Source organism: Eschscholzia californica, unplaced genomic scaffold, assembly GCF_041429995.1.
Source record: "Eschscholzia californica isolate CP2 unplaced genomic scaffold, dmEscCali1.0.p SCAF_5, whole genome shotgun sequence".
Lineage (NCBI taxonomy): Eukaryota > Viridiplantae > Streptophyta > Magnoliopsida > Ranunculales > Papaveraceae > Eschscholzia > Eschscholzia californica.
In genome coordinates, this window is record NW_028238472.1 from 43614209 (window position 1) to 43637196 (window position 22988).

At 39.0% G+C, this 22988-nt stretch overlaps 2 protein-coding genes across 2 annotated transcripts; one reads left to right on the forward strand and one right to left on the reverse strand.

Annotated features, from left to right (window-relative positions):
* Positions 1-489: 489 nt before the first annotated feature.
* On the reverse strand, positions 490-12150 carry LOC147539474 (uncharacterized). Its single transcript, XM_086643127.1, has 2 exons — positions 11325-12150; positions 490-1052 (listed from the first exon to the last, which is right to left on the reverse strand). The coding sequence occupies exons 1-2, from the start codon at positions 12148-12150 to the stop codon at positions 490-492; spliced, it is 1389 nt and encodes a 462-aa protein (XP_086499253.1).
* A 3135-nt stretch (positions 12151-15285) lies between these two features.
* LOC147539475 (2-isopropylmalate synthase A-like) lies at positions 15286-22305 on the forward strand. The gene is made up of 12 exons (XM_086641004.1): positions 15286-16157; positions 16574-16787; positions 16876-16956; positions 17358-17450; positions 17927-18013; positions 19235-19335; positions 20593-20626; positions 20841-20915; positions 21254-21337; positions 21416-21553; positions 21741-21886; positions 21992-22305. The coding sequence occupies exons 1-12, from the start codon at positions 15451-15453 to the stop codon at positions 22107-22109; spliced, it is 1878 nt and encodes a 625-aa protein (XP_086497130.1). The 5' UTR covers positions 15286-15450; the 3' UTR covers positions 22110-22305.
* The last annotated feature ends 683 nt before the right edge of the window (positions 22306-22988 follow it).

Consider the following 22988-nt stretch of genomic DNA (forward strand, 5'->3'; position numbering starts at 1 on the left):
CCCTTGTCATTAAAATGACCAAAATGCCCCTCAAGTATGTCTTTATCACGATGTTTTCGCATCGAACTCCGTAAATGAGACCTGAGAAAGAAAATCAAACAAATCATCAGAGTAACCGCTCGAACTGGACTAACTAACCCGAGTTAAGAGATTCAGATGGGACATTTTCATGTCTCATCATTCACCTTTCTTGATCTCCTTTTCTTTCTCAAAAGCCACAACGAAGCAATTCTTGGTTTCATCTTCCTAAATCTTCACAAACCTTTTACAGAATGTTCTACTCAGACTCGTCGGACGAGGAAGAGCGGCACAATTTCTACTCAGGCTCGTCGGACGAGGAAGAGAAACACAATTTCTACTCTGGGTCGTCAGAGCAGGAGGAGGAAGAGGATTTATCTTTTTCCGGTACAGTTGATGTTCAAGTACATCGGTGGGTTGTGGAAAGATGATCTCGAAATCTCTAATGCAAGCTATAAGGACTACATCGGTCTAGTGCTGCATATATTCCCTCAGTTTCATTATCTGATTGTTGAAACTCTCGCTAAAGTTATTTGTTATGTGCTCACACTTGGCATCAACATCAAAATGAGATCTGGCCCATGATGGGTCTTCCTTCATCAACCACTGCTTAGCACTAGACTTTGTTTTGTCCATCAAAGCCATCCATTTCTCAAAGTCTGGCTTGGTGAATGACTTAGCTGCATTCCATGCAATCTCTTCCAGATGTAGACCAGGATGTTTCTGTTTGAAGTTTTTATACATGTGTCTAAAACAAAACCTATGTCTTCCACTCCCAAACACAGTGTCAACAACATCCACTAAACCTTTCTGCCTGTCTGAGATAATTGTAAGTGGTTTACCGTGTTGCATCAGTCTAGGTCCAACTGTTTCAAGAAATCTTAACCATGTTTCCTTGCACTCATTCCTACAGATATAGATAGCTATCGGAAAAATTCCATTTGAAGCATCCAAAGAAAGTATGGACAAGCAGACTCCAACATATTTTCCTTTTAAAAAACATCCATCTATACCTAATATAGGGCGACACCCACCTAAAAAACCATCAATACTAGCCTTAAAGCAAACACACATACCAGTGAATTTACCTGGGGGCCAAAAGGGAAACAATTACAAAAGGGGGTGATGAGACATGGAAATGTCCCATCTGAGTCTCTTAATTTAGACGAGTTAGTCTCTCTAGAGCAGTTACTCTCACGAATTACTCTCTTTTATATTCAGGTACCTTTTTACAGAGTTACGCGTGCAAAACGGATAAAGTCGGAAAGAATACATACTTCAGGGCATTTTGGTCATTTGGAGGTTATGGTGTTCTGGAACTTTTAGTACTCAGTTGAAAAGAAGAGTCCGAAACGAACCAAACGGCGAAAACGGAAGTCAATTTGGGATTCGGATGAGCAAAATATGACTAGTCAAAGTTTAGGTCAAAAAGAAATTAATTGACCTTTTGCTATAGGACACGTGGCGCTGATTCAGTGGGTCCCGTGGTAATCTCTTATAATGTCCCACGTTACACCTTATAATTCTCTTCATAGCCAAAGAATCAAAACAGGAAGTGCCCATCCATCCTTATCACCCTTTTCTTTTAATATTTAGTGGCCCGTATTAATTATTTCCATCCTTATCTTTCCATCTTATAAACCACTAAAGAGAGATTAGGCGAGGTTTTCTTGTTCTTTTAAAAAGGGAGCTGGGGCTGGTTGGATTGAAAGCTAAAAACAGGGATTCGGCTGAAGCCAAGGATAGAATAGAATCAAGAGCTGGAGATATTTTCTAGAGAGAGAGAGAGATATTCTCTAGGCTGAAGAACAAATTCCGGGGGATATAAAAAACAGAGAGCAAGAACTGGTGGAGCATCTCGGCTGGGAGCTGAAGGAGTTGAAGGAGATGTCCTTCGACCAAGGTGACAATGCGAACAATTTGTCGGATAGGACAATTGATGTGGAAGATCATCAAGTCCGATTGATTTAGGGATCGTAGAGTTGTAGCTAGAGACCAACTACGATCGTCGAATTACGGAGTAATTCGCGGCTAACTTCGATCGGATCCTACAACGGGTTACACATAAGAGTGACAAATTGATCTAGAATATGACTAGTGGGAGTGAGATATAATCATGGGAGTGTCCCATAAACATATCTCATAGGCCTAAAAAGGAATTAGGCAAAGATAGTACAAAAGGGCCAAAAACAGAGTTTTTGGGCCTAGACCGGTTCGGGTACTTCTAGGACTCGGATTGGGCTGAATTTTGGAGGGTTAGTTGCTGATATAATAAACATTATATCTGCCAATTTTCGTGGTGTTTGGGCACCATCTCCTTAAGGAATTGAGAAAATACCAATAGTTGCTATTTTCGACTATTTCCCTAAATCTTATTCTAAAGGGTGTTTTAGGAAACCTAAAAGGAGGTGGATTCTTATTAGGGTTCTATATAAACACTCTTAGGGCAGAGAATAAGGTGTGGAATTTCTCTCTAAGCTTTCTTACTCTACCACATCAAGTAGAGAGGAGAAAGTGAGCTAATTCCCATTAACTATCTATCTAGTCAAGAAGAAAGGAGTTCTTCTTTTCCAACCACCATTGGTGTGCTAGCTATACAACAAGGTGGGAGATCAAATTGTTTGCTCGTGTCCCAAGTAGAGGAGCTACACTTGAAGCTCTTGATCTTCTCATAAGCAATTGGAAAGGTTCGAGGGAAAACTAGCGAACAAGGTATTTATCTTTCTAGTTTTAATTAATGATTATCATAGGTTTATGCATGTGATCCTGGGAATACTAGTGTAGACATTAGATGTCTTAATTCCGCTATAAACACTAGTAGAAGGGTGTAAAACCCAACAGTGGTATCAGAGCCTCTTGCAATTAGCCTATCTTATCTAAGTTTTGGACCAATTCCATGCTTTCCTAGATAGATTATTGTGTCAAAAGATTTCAAAATTTGTTCTTGAAAAGAGTTTCAAAACCTAAATTTTGATCCAAATTGGTTTGATTAAAAGAGTTGTTTTTTAAGTTTTTGGAAACTTGTGAAAAACAAAATTTGGAAACTTAGAATTGTTCTAAAAAGAATTTGAAATATTTAGAAGTGTTTCAAATTTTGGAAAAAGCAATTTAAAATTGCAACACAAAAAAAAAAAAAAAAAAAAAGGGGAGACTATTGAGTTTTTTAGAAACTCAATAGGTCCGGCCAAGAAGCTTCCTGGCCGGACCAGTAGCCTGGAGGACGCGTCTGGTAGACGCGTCCCAGATTACTGATGGACGCGTCCTCAGACGCGTCCAGCTGCTCCAGGTCGCGTCTTCCAGACGCGTCCAGTAGCTACTACCAGACTCGACTTGGAGACGCGTCTGGGGTCCTGGGTGTCTCGGACTAAGTCCGAGACACCTAGTGTTGGTCCGGTCCAGCACCAGATGCGTCTAGGACGCGTCTGGTGCTTGGACTAGCGTCCTGGCTCCGGCCAGGACGAGATCAGGCCTATTGGCCTCGGCTCGGACATGCCGGCCCTATGGGCCTTGCCATATCCGGACCTTGTCCAAGCCCTTTTGTGGGCTTGGGCCGGGACTTGTCTAGGACTTGTCTTGGACTTGTCCCGGGTCTTTTCAAGGCTTTTCGGACCACGAAAAGGGACCACTATTCGAGTGGGAGTTTTATCCAAATTTTCTCCCAAAATTCCAATCCAAATATTTCCGAAATTAACTCGGGCCATTCAAGGCCCAAACGGAATTTCTCTTTAAAATCAAATTTTAAAATCAAACCAAGACACACCATTAGTCTAATCTTTTGATGTAGACTTAAGGTGCGTACATGACATACGGATGTCGACAAAAGTATCTCCCGGATATACATGCATATATAATTGATAGCCTTGAAATATATTATATGATTGCATGTGATGTGAATGCGGAAACTAGTATGGCCATAGAATTTATTTCTTATTCTTGTTTTGAGCACGGATGGGTGCATGTTTTGTAATAATTTTAATTTCAAGTTTACACGATCTGCGAATCGTTTGAGTCTTGTAATTAGAGTTTAGGGTTTATGAGTCCATTGATGAAACTCAAGGAAGAAATCCAAGGGCGAGTGGGAGAAATCAATGGAGGTTCAAAGACGGAGATCTAGACGAACTAAAAGGCGAAACAAGAAGCAAACCAAAGGAGATTAGATCTTCTAGGTTAGGGGCCATACTAGGATCCATATGTGCTTGATTTACTTTCTCGCGCGCATTTACTTACTTATTTACGCTTTATGTCGTGGATGTTAGTTAGGCTAATTAGTTCACTAAAACGAACGCCAGACTAGCGTAAAAGTCCCTAAAAGTAATTTTGAGTACAGTGCCTATCCAAATTAAGACACTCCTTGCGCCCTTATTCGAGGAAGGTGGGTCGGCCTTCGCAGAGTACCTCCTCTACCTTGGGACATTGCGGGTAGGCCTATAGAAGAGGCCTACATGTCTAAATGGTTCTACTCAACGAGATCAGCAAGAGAGTCTTGGATACTCGAGGCAAAAGGATGGATTTTACACTAAACATGTAATCCATCAACCGAGAATCATATAGTATGATCAGTGAAAGTATTCACTCACCTAAATCAATGGGAATTAAGGGCAGGGCCCTAGTCCGCTTAATCCTTGAGAGATGGGATCTTGGAATCGCATTATTCATCTAGGGACACGTTTTATCTTGAATAATGTGGCAAAAACTTGGGACTTTTTGCAAAAATTATCGAATGTAATACTTAGCAAAATCCTTTTTCTGTTTCATGTAGTTTTACTATGGCAAAAATCAATCTTTTCAACCTATGTTCAATCCTTGATGAGGACAAATTGAACATGGATAACTTCCTTGATTGGGAAAAGAGATTGAGAAGTGTTCTCAAATCTACAAACAAAGAAAGCGTACTGGATACCCCTATTCCAAAAATAACTGCGAACTCAAAGGATGAGGAACAAAAGCAGGCCAAAAGTATCCGGATGAAATCAATTTCAGTAACTTGCCTTATGTTGGCAACCATGGAGCCTAATCTTCAAAAGAGATTCAGGAAAATGGATGCGCATACAATCATCCGTTGATTAAGGGACATGTCCCGAAACAAATCACGGTTGAGGAAGTACGGAACTTCTAAGGCAATCCGGAGAGGCATTGGAATGTCTGAATCAAAGAAAGAACTTCAACTGATTCAAAAGAACAAAAGGAAAAAGGAAGGAACTCACGATTCCGACCAAGGTATCTATGTTATCGAAGTTAACTTAGCAAATACATTTGATTCTCAATCCTGGGTATTCGATACCGGATGTGGTGCTCATATCATTTATGATGTGCAGGGCCTTAAGGGAATCAAGTATTTATCTGGAAGGGAGCTTGTCCTACGAGTAGCAAATAGAGCAACGGTTGCTGCGAAAGCTGTAGGAACTTTCAGTCTACCTCTAGAAACTGGTCTAGTTTTAGAACTTCATAATTGCTATTATGTACCCTCTATTTCTAGAAACATTATCTCTGTCTCAGAATTAGACAAAGAGGGATATCACCTATTAATAAAAAACCAGCGTTGTTCTTTATACAAAGGTGAAATGTTTTATACCAGTGCTAAGCTATACAACGGTCTCTATATTACGAATATTGAGAACGAAGTCTTCAACATAGAAACCAATAGGCTACGGTCAGATGATTCAAATCCAAGTTACCTTTGGCATTGTCGTTTGGGTCACATTAACATGACACGCATGAAGAAGCTCCATGAACATGGACTTCTAGGTTCGTATAATTTAGAATCATATGACACATGCGAATCATGTTTAATGGGTAAAATGACGAGGTTTTCTTTTAAAGGAAAAGGAGACCGAGCCAAAGAACCCTTGGAACTCATACATACGGATGTATGCGGACCAATGAGTACTCCGGCGAGAGGTAACTATGGCTACTTCATCACGTTCACGGATGACTTCACTCGTTATGGTTACATATACTTGATGAGGCATAAGTCCGAATCGTTTGACATGTTCAAACAATTTCAGAACGAAGTAGAGAATCAACTTGGCAAGAAAATAAAAGCCATTCGATCCGATCGAGGTGGTGAATATTTGAGTCAAGAATTTGACGATCATCTTAGGAGTTGTGGTATAATATCTCAACTCACTCCGCCAGGAACACCCCAGATGAATGGTGTTTCTGAAAGGAGAAATCGCACCTTGTTAGACATGGTTCGATCTATGATGAGCTTAGCAAATCTTCCAAACACGTTCTGGGGGTATGCTCTAGAAACGGCTGCTTTCACACTTAACCGAGCTCCGTCAAAAGCTGTAGAAAAGACGCCATATGAGTTATGGTTTGGAAAGATTCCAAAGCTGTCTTTTCTCAAAGTCTGGGGATGCGAAGTTTATGTAAAACGCTTACAAGGAGACAAACTCGCACCTAAATCAGACAAATGTCTCTTTGTGGGCTATCCAAAAGAGACAAGGGGTTACTACTTCTACCACGAATCTGAGAACAAAGTGTTTGTTGCTCGAGATGGTGTCTTCCTTGAAAAGGAATTCCTTTCCAAACAGACAAGTGGGAGAAATGTAGATATCGATGAAATTCGATATGAGCAACAAATAAACACAGATATAGAAATATCAAGAGGTTTAGCGGCTCCTATCTATACACAAAGTATGGAAGAGGAGAATGAGGTCGAGAGAGTACCTCCCGCTCAAGTCGAATCAAATTCGCAGGAGACATCTCAACTAGTTGAGAACACTCCAAAAGTTGCTCAGGCCCCTCGTAGATCTCAAAGGCTCCAGGAATTATCTCAGAAAACAGATATCCTACTGTTAGAAGATAATGAGCCGAGTACCTACAACCAAGCTATGACGAGCCCCGACTCCGAAAAATGGCTAAAAGCCATGAGATCGAAAATGGATTCCATGTCAGAAAATCAAGTATGGAACTTGATCGATTTGCCCGATGGAGCAAAACCAATCGGATGCAAATGGGTTTTCAAAGTAAAAACTGACAAGGATGGAAACGTTAGCGTTTTCAAAGCTAGACTCGTGGCAAAAGGATACAAACAGATTCATGGCATAGACTATGATGAAACCTTTTCACCTGTCGCAATGCTTAAATCCATTCGGATCATTCTAGCAATTGCAGCTCATTATGATTATGAGATTTGGCAAATGGATGTCAAAACCGCCTTCCTGAACGGACACTTGGAAGAGGATGTGTACATGACACAACCCGAAGGTTTTGTAGATTCCAAAAATGCTGGAAAAGTTTGCAAGCTTAAGAAATCCATTTATGGACTCAAGCAAGCAAGCCGGAGTTGGAATCTTCGATTCGACGAGAAAATCAAAGAATTTGGATTTCTCAAGAATGCAGAAGAATCTTGTGTTTACAAGAAGGTTAGTGGGAGCGACCTAATTTTCTTAGTCCTTTATGTCGATGACATATTAATCATAGGAAACAATATTCCGATGTTGGAATCAGTTAAAGACTGGCTTCGGAAATGCTTCTCTATGAAGGACTTAGGGGAAGCAGAATACATATTGGGAATCAAGATCTATAGAGATAGATCAAGGAGGATGATCGGACTTAGTCAAGAAACTTATATAGATAAGATTCTTCAACGGTTCGAGATGACAAACTCCAAAAGAGGATTCCTTCCCATGTCACATGGTATGGTGCTTAGCAAAGATCAGTGTCCTAAGAGTCCTGATGAGCTAGCACACATGATGAAAGTACCCTATGCTTCGGCAATAGGATCAATCATGTACGCCATGATCTGCACTCGCCCAGACGTCTCATATGCTTTGAGCATGTGTAGTCGTTACCAATCAAATCCAGGCCAAGCGCACTAGCACGCCGCCAAGAATATCCTAAAGTACCTGAAAAGGACTAAGGATCATTTCCTGGTATATGGCGGGGAAGATACACTAAAAGTTGTAGGCCATGTGGATGCAAGCTTTCAAACGGATAGAGACGACTTCAAATCACAATCTGGGTTCGTCTACTGTCTGAATGGAGGAGCGGTATGTTGGAAAAGTTCCAAGCAGAGCACAGTTGCAGACTCTACCACTGAAGCAGAATACCTAGCGGCCTCGGAAGCTGCAAAGGAAGGAGTTTGGATCAAGAAGTTCCTGATAGAACTTGGTGTCGTACCTGGCATGGAAGAGGGCGTGACTCTCTATTGTGACAACAACGGAGCTATAGCCCAAGCCAAGGAACCAATAGCGCACCAAAAATCCAAACATATCCAAAGGAAGTACCACTTGATTAGAGAAATCATAGAAAGAAAAGATGTGGTAATTTGCAAGGTTCATACGGATGATAACGTTGCAGATCCGTTAACCAAACCGTTACCTCAGCCCAAACATGATTCACACATGAGGGACATTGGTATAAAGCGCATTGGGGAATGGCAACAAATGTAATTTGGATTCATAATAGAGTTTATGTGCCTAATTACTTACATTCGATAAATAAAATAAAAGAAATTTTATTTTGTCCTTAAAATTTGGTTTGGTATTTTAAGAGACAGTCCACACGATAAAGAAAACGCTCCGAGTAGGCTTGTCAGATACGTGATCTGATGAATGAAACCCTACTAAGTGAACTTGGAGTGATTCATTATCAATTCCCTAGTCCAGGTCATTGCATGGACAACAATGACTCACGAAGACTAGTACGGGAGTCGATGGGATAGCGCAGTTTCATGGGCTACAGGAATATGACTACGTGAGTGCATAATAGGGATTATACGCTGGAATAACCCTCAACGTGAGAAGTTCATCCAAAGAATGATGAAATCGTCAAACTTCTCACAAAGACAAGATTGAAGAGATTCCTCAAAACATGAGTGCTCAGCTCATCTTATGTAAGGAATGTCTGACTTTGGTTCCGCTAAACGCCGCGCCGTAAAAGGAGGTTATAAAGGCGGATACTGGGAAGGACAGGATAGACATGAAGTTGAGTGGGAGCGCAAGAATGGATTATGTCCTCCTAACCATGTTAGGGTACAGTGTCCTCGGGCCACTTGACGAGCAACAACTGAAAATGCATGGCCGTGCTCAAATGGATTAAAAGTTAATCATTTGTTTTGACAGTTGTACTCGAGATCAAGAAAGTCTGAATGACGTGACGTATCAGATGGGATACTAAGTGACATGGGAATCGAGCATTGTACTTGTTCTAAGTCCAAGTGGGAGTCTGAAGGAGTTGAAGGAGATGTCCTTCGACCAAGGTGACAATGCGAACAATTTGTCGGATAGGACAATTGATGTGGAAGATCATCAAGTCCGATTGATTTAGGGATCGTAGAGTTGTAGCTAGAGACCAACTACGATCGTCGAATTACGGAGTAATTCGCGGCTAACTTCGATCGGATCCTACAACGGGTTACACATAAGAGTGACAAATTGATCTAGGATATGACTAGTGGGAGTGAGATATAATCATGGGAGTGTCCCATAAACATATCTCATAGGCCTAAAAAGGAATTAGGCAAAGATAGTACAAAAGGGCCAAAAACAGAGTTTTTGGGCCTAGACCGGTTCGGGTACTTCTAGGACTCGGATTGGGCTGAATTTTGGAGGGTTAGTTTCTGATATAATAAACATTATATCTGCCAATTTTTGTGGTGTTTGGGCACCATATCCTTAGGGAATTGAGAAAATACCAATAGTTGCTATTTTCGACTATTTCCCTAAATCTTATTCTAAAGGGTGTTTTAGGAAACCTAAAAGGAGGTGGATTCTTATTAGGGTTCTATATAAACACTCTTAGGGCAGAGAATAAGGTGTGGAATTTCTCTCTAAGCTTTCTTACTCTACCACATCAAGTAGAGAGGAGAAAGTGAGCTAATTCCCATTAACTATCTATCTAGTCAAGAAGAAAGAAGTTCTTCTTTTCCAACCACCATTGGTGTGCTAGCTATACAACAAGGTGGGAGATCAAATTGTTTGCTCGTGTCCCAAGTAGAGGAGCTACACTTGAAGCTCTTGATCTTCTCATAAGCAATTGGAAAGGTTCGAGGGAAAACTAGCGAACAAGGTATTTATCTTTCTAGTTTTAATTAATGATTATCATAGGTTTATGCATGTGATCCTGGGAATACTAGTGTAGACATTAGATGTCTTAATTCCGCTATAAACACTAGTAGAAGGGTGTAAAACCCAACAGGAGCATCATCCTCCTCTCAAGCTCAACTACAAACAGTAAATCAGAGAGAGAGTGAGAAGAAAAGAGGATCAGTTTTATAGAACAGAAAAACAGAGAAGGAAGGAGTTCTTAGAAGAGAACAAAAAGGAGAGAGATGACGGGTTTTAAAGAAGAAAACGGGGAAGAGAGAGAGAGAGAGAGAGAGAGAGAGAGAACCGAGAGCTTATTGATTTCGTTTTTCTTTTTGTAATCTTAGTTTCTTAGTGAGAGAGAGAGAGATTACAGAGGAAGAGAGAAAGTTAGAGAGAGAGACAAAGAGATATTGTAAAGAGAGAAACTCGGTTTTAATATTATCATTTTCTTGCTTTTTATTTTTCTTGTTGTTTTCGACTTCTTAGTGAGAGAGGGAGATTACAGAGAAAGATAGAGAGAGAGATTAAGAATAGAGAGAGAAAACAGAAAGTTTGGAGAGAGAAAGAGAGTTAAGGAAGGTGAGAAAATAATTTTCTCAGAGAGGAAAATATTTCCGGGAAGACGAGAAAATCGTTTTCCCTAGGGGTGCGTTTGGCAGAATTCTCTGAAAATCAGAAGGAAATCACTTCCTTGGCTCTGTTTGGTGGGAAAATCGTAGAAAAGTTAAGTTTCTTTCTTCTTTTTCTTATACTAATTCAAATATTTATCGTTTCTAGCATGAGTAGCTAAATCTTTTCTATCTAGGGTTTTAGATGAAGTCATAATAATTATTTTCTCGATAAATTTATTAAAGTTTTTACTATTTTAACGATAAAATCTTCCGGGTTCTTAGACCGTTCATGGACTAAAACCTGAGTTATACAAAGAACTCTCTAATTAGATCAAAATTAAATTGTCGTTAGAATTGTTAGGAAGACAGATTCGAAAACCCTAGGTTCCCTTTTTTCTGAATACCGACTTATTTCTTTATTTATTTTTGAGTCTTATATTTTATTTTTATTTTACCACCATCAAACTATTTTTTAATCTCAATAGTTTTAAGGTTAGAATTTAGTTTAACTTAGTCTCTGAGGAACGAACCGGTCTTACCGGAACTATTACTTGACGCCCGTATACTTGCGGGTGGAGACCTTTTAGGGTAACCTTTTAGGCCCATCAGGGGGCCAAAATGGAAAACAATACAAAGGGGGCCAAAAAGGAAGACATACCTGTGGTGTCGTCCCTCGAAACAGTGGCAATGCTTCCTGGGTTTGAAAGTAGTATCTGTCGAGCCATCTCTGGAGCCAGTCTATAACCTTCTTCAAAATTCCCATTAATCTTCTCCATCATTATGTTCTTAGCATTCCAAGCAGTCTTGTATCGGACATTTACACCATGTTTTTCCTTCACCCATGCAATAATAGTCCCTACTTTTATATCTGGGTCTCGTGTAAATTCCTCCAAGAACAGGCCTGCCAACCAATTAGCATTTGCTAGAACATTTTTGTCTTCAGGATCGGCAGCACAAGTATGGACGAAATTGCTCTCACCAAGACGATAAGTGTGTCCATCTTTCCTCTGACCAATGTAGATAGTCCAACTACAAGTCGGATCTCTGCATTTGAACTTCAACCTTCTTGTTTCATTCTTAACTTGCTTGAAGGAAAATTGATTGGCAATCGCATAATTCCTGACGTATAATCTTGCCTCTTCAATTGTTGCCCAGGTCATACCAATTCGTAGTCCACCTTCATCTTCTCTCTCAACTCCTGCTTCTTCATCTTCGTACACATTACTTGTCTGTTCAACAAAATCCTCAAACTGTTCAAACCTTGAGTCAAAATAATCGTCCTCAGATTGGTTGTCTCCCTGTGCTTCCTCTTCGGTTGAACTGCTACTGTGATAACATTCTTCAGGATCAACATCCCCACCAAAGTCGCATGTACCTGGATCATTTGTATCCAGAGCAACATCTTCTGTCACAACATCTTCTATCACAACATCTTCTGTAACAACTGAAGCCTGTGTACCAACAAGGTCAGAGGGTCCCACCATATCTCTCAAAGTACACCTCCATGTTTTATCGTTTCCACTGATGAAATTATCCCAATCAAAATTCGCCCAATCGAAGGATTCGTAGTTACTACTGGAGGCAATTCCACTTTGGCCCCCTACTGTTTCAGTTCCTTCTTGGCCCCTACTGTTTCAGTTCCTTCTTGGCCCCCTACTGTTTCAGTTCCTGATTGGCCACCTAGGTCTTCAGTTCTTTCTTGGCCCCCTTCAATTTCAGACCAAATCTGCTCCACTATTTCATCAATTTCAGTTCCAATTTGACCCCCACTGATCTTTCTGTTTCACCCTGATCTACATCACCCATTACAGTATCTTCTCCAATATTCATTACATTCTCGTTTCTGTCAACCATTACAGTATCTTCCCCCCCAATATTGCCTTCAGTATCTTGGATTTCATCCATAACCGTGTCTTCCACAAAATTTATTTGGGGACCTTCTGTTTCACCCATAGGCATAATTGTATCTTCCACAAAAGGGTTTTCTTCTATGCATGCATGATGAACTGGTATATCTCCTTTTGAAGCAAGCTTCTTTGGCCTTCTAGGGTTTAGAGGCCTACATTTATACCCTACACGCCCACGCGATTTCGTCCTGGGAGGTTTCTTCCATTCAAGTAACAAAATTTTAGGAGGGGGGGGGATCTGCAGTTCTTCCTCAAAAACAAAAAAATGTAGAAAGCCTCCACCCACATCATCGGGTCTAGCCTGTAAGAAAACTTGTTGTAAGTATTCATCTGTCGTGATGAACACTAACCATTTCTCAATTTGAATAATGCTCATCAGATTAATCAAAACGCCTCTCTTAGCCAAGTTCATCTCTGTAGAAATCATATTCAGAAAACCCTCGAATGTAAAATCATCATGCAGTGGAACAGGAACATCTTCAATCAAAAACACATCTCCACCGATGTAGTCCTTATAGCTTGCATTAGAGATTTCGAGATCATCTTTCCACAACCCACCGTACTGTACTTGAACATCAACTGTACCGGAAAAAGATAAATCCTCCTCCTCCTCCTGCTCTGACGACCCAGAGTAGAAATTGCGTCGCTATTCCTCGTCCGACGAGCCTGAGTAGAAATTGTGCCGCTCTTCCTCGTCCGACGAGTCTGAGTAGAACATTCTGTAAAAGGTTTGTGAAGATTTAGGAAGATGAAACCAAGAACTGCTTCGTTGTGGCTTCTGAGAAAGAAAAGGAGATCAGGAAAGGTGAATAAGGAGAGAGAAAAAGTTGGGTAGAGAAGATGAAACAAAAAGTAACTTTTGGGATTTGAATTGCATAGGGAAGAGACACCTTGAAAAGATATCGCTGCCCATGTCTGCTGAGGTCACAATCACCTGCGCACGCGGATTAACCAAGGTAAGGGTAGGTTAGGGATAAAATGTTTGGCCCAAACGACATTTACACGGCGTCAGGAAAAAGGGGGCCATATTTGAATTTACGAAAAAAAGGGAGCCATAAAGGAAGCTGGTCACAAAGTAGGGGGCCATATAGGAATTAACTCTATTAGAAAAGAAAAATTAATCTAAGAGGGTGTTTGATTTTTTTGCACTTATAAGTGATAGCACTTACAAGTGAATATCACTTATTAAGTGCTATCACTTAATAAGCGCAACGCCGTTTGTTTTTTATCACTTACAAGTGCAATGTCGTTTGTTTTTCATCACTTATAAGCGCTTTAAAAAATGCTAATTGTCTAGATTATCCTTGCATAAAATCTCTTAATTTTGTAACTTTTGTTAGTAAGAATTTATTCAAAAAATCAATCATAATTAATCAAACTTCACATCCTAAATTGATAAGGTAAATAAACTTCATATCCTATAGAGTTATGTAAGAAAATACGCATTAAGCAATAACATTTTCACTATTAACTAGTTCGTCTGCAATTTCATTTCGGAGTTGGATCATTGCAGTTTTCTCTTTCTCGGCAGATTCCTTACGCACAATATTTAGCTTCGACATTCTTCTCAGACAATAGAAGTAAACAGACAAATAGATTTAATAACTAATTCAAATTTCTCAAATATTATTCTACAAAACCTTTTATAATCATAAGATTTATAATTGAAGGTCGTTCATGAAGTGAGTATGTCTTTCTAAACAATGATATTTATTTTTGGAGTTATTTGTTGTGTTCCAAAGCATATACAATAATATTTATTGAACAAATGATTTTAAGTGTATGGAAAAAAAAATTGGGAGAAATTTTATCAAGTATGAATATTGTAAACAATACAATATCGTTTTTCTATAAACCGTATCACTATATCAGTTTGTATACCTTCTCATTCTTTCTCCAATAAACAAATATTCAACTATATTAAAAATAAAAAGAAAAGAAACAAACAAAAGTTTGGGAGAACTAAAAATAAAAATAAAGCTTGGGAGATTGTATTAAACAATGAATAGTGCAAAAAATAATGATGGATGAATAGCATAAACTAAAAACAATAGTATTGTAGACAATAAAAAAAATCAATATCAATAGAAAAATAGTCAATATCAATTTTATGGAATCAAAATCATGATGAAGACACCAAAATAAACATTCAAACAATAAATTAATTAAACTATGGAGAAAAGAAAAAACTAATGGATTACCTCAAAGTTCTCAAAGATGTTTTCTCTCTAGAAGTCTTCTTCTCTCTAGATTCCCTCTTCAAATTTTCTCCACAATTTAATTAGGAAGACTAGTATTGGTGGGCAGTGATTTTAGGTTAATATAGGTTTATAGGCTTGGTACTATCAAAAGGTTTGGGATTGTAATGGGCAGTAGCATTGATTTTAGGTTTTAATAGGGTGGCACAAGTTGCAACGGTTTCATTCTTTGATTTAGGGTTTAGTTGGTTTCTTTTTTTGACTATAAAGGGTGTAGTTGGTTAGTATTAGTAATTCTTATATTTTATGGAGGGGTGTTATGTCTTTTTTAGCACTTACAGAGTAAGTGCAAAAAAATAAGCTTCAAGTTGGAGCTTACTTTTTTGCACTTACTTTGACACCACTTACAAGTGATATTCACTTATTAAGTGAAAAAACAAACATCTAAAATTGCCGGCCCGCACTTATTAAGTGAAAATCACTTAATAAGTGCAAAAATCAAACACCCTCTAAGCCTTCTCATAACCCATGGGCACCCGGGCCGAACTGATTCCCAAATCCCACCCATTCCTTTTCACAATTCTTCAGTCAGAAACCTCTGCTATCCCCTTTCTGTTTCCCTCTCTACTCTCTCTCTCTCTCTCTCTCTCTCTCTCTCGCTCTCTCTAGATTTCCAGCCATGGCTGCTATGTTCATATACCCAAACATGACAACTCCCACTACCCAAAACCTAACTTCCTTCAAACTTCAAAATGTAACATCTTTATCTTCTTTTTACCCTTGTTCAACTAAACAATCAAGGCAATCTCATTTTCTCTCACTAACTTCACTTCACCAACAACAATCTCTCTCATGCAAATCCATCAAATGTTCTATCTCTTCTGGTCATCGTCGTCCTGAATACATCCCAAATCGAATCCCTGATGATCCTTCATATATTCGTATTTTTGATACAACTCTTCGTGATGGTGAACAATCACCAGGAGCTACCATGACTAGTAAAGAGAAAATTGATATTGCTCGTCAATTAGCTAAACTTGGTGTTGATATTATTGAAGCTGGTTTCCCTGCTTCTTCAAAAGATGATCTTGAAGCTGTTAAAATGATTGCTAAAGAAGTTGGTAATACAATTGATAATGATGGTCATGTACCTGTTATTTGTGGTCTTGCTAGATGTAATAAATCTGATATTGATGCTTCTTGGGAAGCTGTTAAATATGCTAAAAGACCTAGAATTCATACTTTTATTGCTACTAGTGACATTCATTTGAAGTATAAGTTGAGAAAATCAAGAGAAGAAGTTATTGCTATTGCTAAAGAAATGGTTAGTTATGCTAGGAGTTTGGGTTGTGAAGATGTTGAATTTAGTCCTGAAGATGCTGGAAGGTATTTCATTTATGTCTATCTTCTCTCTCTATACATGATTTATCACTCTTAGGTCATGTTTTGTGGGTGGGGAAAGGAACTAGGTTATCAGGAATAACAATCCCGTAATGTGGTTCCTAGTAATCACAATACTTTACTTTATTGTTTCGTTCGGTTAGAATAGAGTCAGAATAGATTAATTTTGGCTATACCCGTTTATTTATATTTAGATAAGCGGGTTCCCCTGATACGGGGAATCATATTCGGCTGGGAATGTGGTTCCTGATGCATTTCCGTATACCATACACCATAATAGAATGACATTCTGGTAATCACATTTCATTCCTGCTCTCGAAGGTGAGTATGAGCTTAAATGTTTAGGGTTTATGTAAAGAGAATTGAGGTTGGATTGTGTGTTTAACGTGTTGTGTTGTCAGGTCTGACAGGGAATTCCTTTACCAAATTCTTGGGGAGGTTATTAAAGCTGGTGCGACGACCCTTAATATCCCAGATACTGTTGGTTACACTTTGCCCAGTGAATTTGGAGAACTGATAAGAGATATCAAAGCTAACACCCCAGGAATTGAGAATGTGATTATTTCGACTCACTGCCAGAATGACTTGGGTCTTTCTACTGCCAACACTCTAGCTGTATGTTCATCGGGTTTTTCTCTTAAAGTTTTAATAGTGGGATTGATGACAGTAATGTGCACTCACGACTACGGTTATCTAAATCCAGGGGGCTTATGCAGGTGCTAGGCAACTAGAGGTAACCATAAATGGGATAGGGGAAAGAGCCGGAAATGCTTCATTGGAAGAGGTATCCCTTTGTTCTTACGTGAATAATTCTGATGAAATTTGTGTATAAGAAAGTTAATTGTAACGTATTACTAGAGGAACAAGTGCCTCTCTCTCTCTCTCTCTCTCTCTCTCTCTCTCTCTCTCTCTCTCTCTCTCTCTCTCTTTCTCTCCATATTAACAGTGCCATTATTAAAACCTTGCTTCCCAAGCAAATTTACCCTGCAATGCCAATATAATAGATATAGAAGCCTAAACTTTCACCGCAATACTGGGTTCCTTCCGTTTCAAGTTTGTTGTTTATTTTATTTATTTATTTATTGACATGCTGCATCCAATTTTCATTGCAAGTTCTGTATGATTCTTCTGTTATTCTCTTGTCCTTTTTCGGCTCATGGGAGTCTACACTTCTATTTTGTCCAGGTCGTGATGGCCATAAGATGCCGTGGGAAAGAACTACTGGGAGGCCTTCGTACAGGGATCAATACCCAACATATCGTCATGGCCAGCAAGATGGTAATCTTACATACTTCACTTTATAGCTTCTCATCTTTCCCTTTAGCATTTAAAGGCAGAAAACATAAACACGGTTAAGCTCCCTAGGGCCTTTTGGAAGGAAAAGGAGACTAAAAGAATTAGATCAGTTTTCGAATGTGGTTGTAAGGAGGTGTCGGGTTGATTAAAGAAAAGAACAGCAAATATTATTTCAAAAAATTATTTACACTCCTATTTCACAAGCAAAAGTAGGATCACTCTGGAGTCTAGACTTTTCAGTTCTCACTTGTGTGTTATTTCAATTATTTTCTTCCTAGTAGAGGTCCTAAATGCTTGATATAAATAACAAATACTCATTTTTTGCTTCTCCGTGCCCAGCCGTTAAAAAGTGGTCTGTGTGCCTCATACCTAGGTTCGACTTTTAGAGGACATTTATCCACTTGTACGTTCTCCTTATTAATACTAATTTCCTAATTTTAATGTTCTTTTTCTTCTAGGTTGCAGAGTATAGTGGATTGCACGTACAACCTCACAAGGCTATTGTTGGAGCTAATGCTTTTGCTCATGAAAGTGGTATCCATCAGGTTGGCATTAATGTTTTGTAACTTGTTACTGCTCGTACGTTACAATTTCAATCAACCTTAACCTAACCTATCTTGTTAGTTGCTTATCTGTTAAGACAAAGAGTCTTTTGTTTCTCATAGTAAAAGGGGATCCCAAGTAGTAGATTAAGCTATCGAAATATGAGAGTGAAGAAATAGAGCCTCCTCAGTCATCTCAGTTTTCAAGCACGTTACAACTTTCCAATTAATAATCTTTTTAAGTATCGAAATAGTATTTCTGGAACTACTGCTGGGCTATGTAGTTGGTCTCGGTCTCGGTCCGGCCGAAGGCCGAGACCGAGACGAGACCGAGACAGGCCGAGATTCTCGGTGAGACAGCAAATATAGAAATTAGCTAAATTCTAAAATAGTTCACTTCATTAGGTTAATAAAACGACGTTCATACTTCATAAGTGTCATTGGGTGCTTGAATGGAAGAAACTTCAACTTTCTCTCTCTAGAATCACCTTCTTCTTCTTTGAAGCTTCTTGACTTCTTGTATTCTTTGCTTCTTCTCAGTTCTTAATTCTAGTTGTTCTATGTATTATAACTTAATTTCTGTATACGGAAATCCCAATCTACTAAACTTTTGAAAGTTTCTAAAGAATTTATTAGTTTCTCTCTAAGGCATAAACCCTAAATATTCTATATAGTATTATTGCTGTTTATATTAGATACATTGGGAATATAATAAGTAGATAAGATTTGAGAATATAATAAATAGTAGTACTTAATTTAGGTCAAAGAGTTTTCCAAAATAAAAAATCTAAATATTTGGAAGTTGCTGTCTCGGTCTCGGGTTGTCTCGGCCGAGAAACTCGGCCAAGCCCTAACTCGGGGTCTCGGCCGAGTCTCGTCTCGGGAGAGGGCCGAGACCGAGACGAGACCCGAGATTCTCGGCCGTCTCGGCCGTGACCAACTACATAGCTGCTGGGTTTAGTTCAATGTCAGACGGGCTACTCTGCATGGTAAAGTTTGACTGAATTGCCCCTTGTCTTCACTTGCGATATTAGAGTTAACATTCTATATTTTGTATCTTTGAACTTATACATTGTTTAGCTCTAAGTTTGTATTATATACTCGTAATGTAGATAAAACTCTCAATCATATAATGGTCTTGGCCTATAGGACCTTACAATGAGGTTGATGTCCTTGACAAGAGATGGATTAAGATTGATCTCGCAATGTTTGCTCTTATTGCAGGATGGGATGCTTAAATTCAAAGGCACATATGAGATCATGTCTCCTGAGGATATTGGATTATCTCGGTCTAATGAATCTGGCATTGTCCTCGGCAAACTAAGGTATGTGTTTTTATTTTACCAATGGTGTCATGTTCACTCGCTTGGTCTCATATTAGCAAGGCACGGTAAATGGTCTTTGGCTTCTCTCTGCATGGTCTTGTCAAATATACTTGTTTGAATACATGTTTGGTGTTCTAGGGGTTTTCAATGTTTATTGTTGTAGCAAATCAAAAGTTAACAGAAGGAAAGTACTGGTCATAGACTCATGACTACAAACCTGTGAAGGATGTGGTGTACAATAAAATATGGAAACTTCAGGAATGTATGGTAATATGGTATTCAACTTAAATGTATAACAGGAATATGCTAGGAAGTCAAACTCTGAATAGTAAAATAAAGAAGCCCAACAGTTGACGATGCGGTAAAATGTTTGCCATTTGAAATATGAACTGATGCCCTTGAGAACAATGATATAGCTTAATAGGAAAAAAACAACAATATAGCAGAAAGTTTGATGTACTTCTCAAACATTAATGTCGGTTCTGTCTGTCATTTTCTCCTCAAGGTTTTTGTAATCTTGTTTCTTTCCATCAATAGAACATTAGAATCTTGGCTACAATACCATGTTGTTGTTCATACTACCAGTTACTGAAAGCTCGAGCTGTTGGAGAAATGTACAATACTAGATGTCTTGTAATCTGAGTGGATTACTTTCATCCGACAACAACGGGTCGTAGTAAATTCATACATCTTTTCTAGTTAAGAATTCAGTTAGTTGATTTCAAAATAGATAAAACTGTCAACCTGGTTTTCTGAAATTTCGAATGAGTATTATAAGAAAAGAATAATTAAAAGCCTCAACAAAAAAGAGTCTCTAGGAGGACAAATCCTCCTAGAGTCCATGCTCTCAAGAAAAAACCTCTAGGAGGTCAGGCAATCCTCCTAGAGTAACAAAAAGTAAAATGTGAAAGAAAGAAGACCTACTTACTCTGCCAAAGTGACTTGTATTGAGTTGCTTCTAGCCCTCAAAGTAAAATGTCTGAGCGCCCTTCCATTGGATTGTAGATTTCTAGATCAAGCAGCTCTGTTATAAATTACAAGAGTATTATAATATTAAATGGTAACTGAAGAACTCCGACTCCGATTTGTAAGAACGTTATGTTCAAGTGTCATCAATTCAAACTCACCTAGTGAGAAATCATACACTGCGCTAACCCGTACTTACAGATAACGGTGTTGGTTCCTGGATAGACCAACTTTCAGTTTGATCTCTTTTCGGCATAGTTACATTTTCTCACCTATTTTCTCTCAATGCAGTGGAAGACATGCTTTGAGGTCTCGACTTTTGGAGGTATAGTTGAGACTTTAAGAACTTATTGTATTTCTGAAGTTTATTGGTTGAACCCGTTGAAGGACCTATTGCACATAACAGATACCTTCACATTTTAGTCTTAAGTTTCTTGTAAGCCCTGAAGAGTGGAAAATCTGTGATACCCCACTCATAACATGCAATCATTGTAATACTGTATTTTTCAAAAACATTAATTAGTGTTTTGGCTTTTCAGCTTGGATATGACCTGGGCAGCAAAGAACTTGATGATGTTTTCCGGCGTTTCAAAGCAGTGGCTGAGAAGAAAAAGGTGACGCATCTAATACGTTCTCTTCACTTTTGTTTCCTTCAGAGCAGCTATTATACGTGAACTACGAAGACAGGCTTTTCTTGAAAATGCCCCTGAATCATCCACACTGAGAAATCACATTTTCTCAAAATTTCCTACCCCATGAAAAGTCGACTCGCGTAAATAAGTTGTAATGTTTAAAATTTGACGGTGTTTAAGTATTAGCCATAGAGTAAGGTGATTATGGTAATAATCTGCGTGAGGAGAAGACCCTCACATGTTTCCAATCATGTTCTAATGGACCCGTACGAAAATTGTGTTGCATAAGCGCCCTCTTAAACTAATTCTTTCTTTTGCAGCACTTATCTGATAGTGACATAGAGGCATTGGTCTCTGATGAAGTTTTTCAGCCACAAGTCGTCTGGTCTCTTGGTGATCTTCAGGTACTAGTGTAGTCTTATTATCTTCTAGTTTTTATCCTGTATAACTAGTAATCAGCATTGGTCGATCAAAACACACAGGTTACATGTGGAAGTCTAGGGCTTTCAACAGCAACCGTTAAGCTGATTGGGGCTGCTGATGGAGTTGAGCATGTTGCTTGTTCTGTTGGAACAGGACCAGTTGATGCTGCTTATAAGGCCATTGATCTCATTGTTAAGGTTTGGCGTACAACTTTTTTAACTGACATCTAGAAAGTCTATGCTTTACGTTCGTTCACGCTTAAGAGTTCATCGATGTTAGAAAACCTAGCTTTCAACTATCATATTTTCTGCTTGTTTCCTTTCATATCTTCATTGGAAGTGCAGAATTCTACCTCTTTCATGAACACTTTCTTTCTATGAGCAGGTACCAGTAACGCTTCTTGAGTATTCCATGAACTCAGTCACGGAGGGCATTGATGCAATAGCATCCACCCGTGTTGTCGTACGTGGAGAGAACAGTCAAACTTTCACTCATGCTGCTTCCGGAGAATCTGTCCATCGCACTTTCAGGTCTGGATCCTTTTCAGTATTTACACATATCGTTCGGTTTTCTTATTGGGTTTCTCTTTTAGGGTTGGGTACCTAAAAATCACAATTCACTTTTTATTTTGACAGTGGAACTGGGGCAGGAATGGATATTGTTGTCTCAAGTGTCCGTGCTTATGTAAACGCGCTTAACAAAATGTTGGGTTTCAAAACTGTCTCTCCACAAGTTTCCTCCCAGAACTCATAGTTTCCTGCTTGAAGAGGGAGTAAGTTTTGCGCAACTTGTTCCTGTCGGTTCAAATGTTTAGCTTTTAAATACTTATTTATGTTGATGAGATTAGAATTAGTCGAAAATTTACTCTTTTTTTAAAGTTCTTTACTCCTTTGTCTCGATTGGGATGTGGAATTTTGAGTAATGGCATAGAAAATTTATTCATGTGTTAGATATAGAGCTTTCCACAATTGCTATGAATCTTCATCTTTGTTATATTACAACTGATATATGAAGTAGAGTAGTAGACAGCCAACATATTTTTTCCGAACACGTGTTTACATCCATGTCAGTTATACTCTTTTTTCTCTGTTAGAATATCCGTCCCATCTACTAACTTGCCGAGTCAGTTGGGGCCAGACTCAGCTGATGTCAGTCGAGTCCACCGAGTGGTTCACCTAACCCTTGACTCAGGACTTCGGCCGAGGATCCACTCGGTCATCCCGAGTACGAGCTGATTTCTGAGTAACTGGGGGTGAATTTTTGTCCAAGCATAAATGCATAGTCAAAGGCGCTACACTTTTGTGTAACTTTTTACTATATTTGATTGTCTCACACTTGAACACCTAAAATAACCCTTCAGCGTTATGAGTTGAACGTCTGAGTGAGGTACGGGTGCACGTCGTCGCCTTTTGACTCGAGTTGGTAGGGTTGGGTTGATGGATTTTGAGCCCAATTTCCAGCCCTAGCTATGCCTCATTAGTAAACTGTCAGGTAGGATATAGTTACAAATCTTGATCTTTTTCAACAGAGCTACAAATAGCATCTCCCAGTTATTCCTGAATAGTAATGGGGCCTATAAAAGGGCCAAGGCACGTCTTTTTCAGTGATGAAAACCAGATGACTCATAGCAAA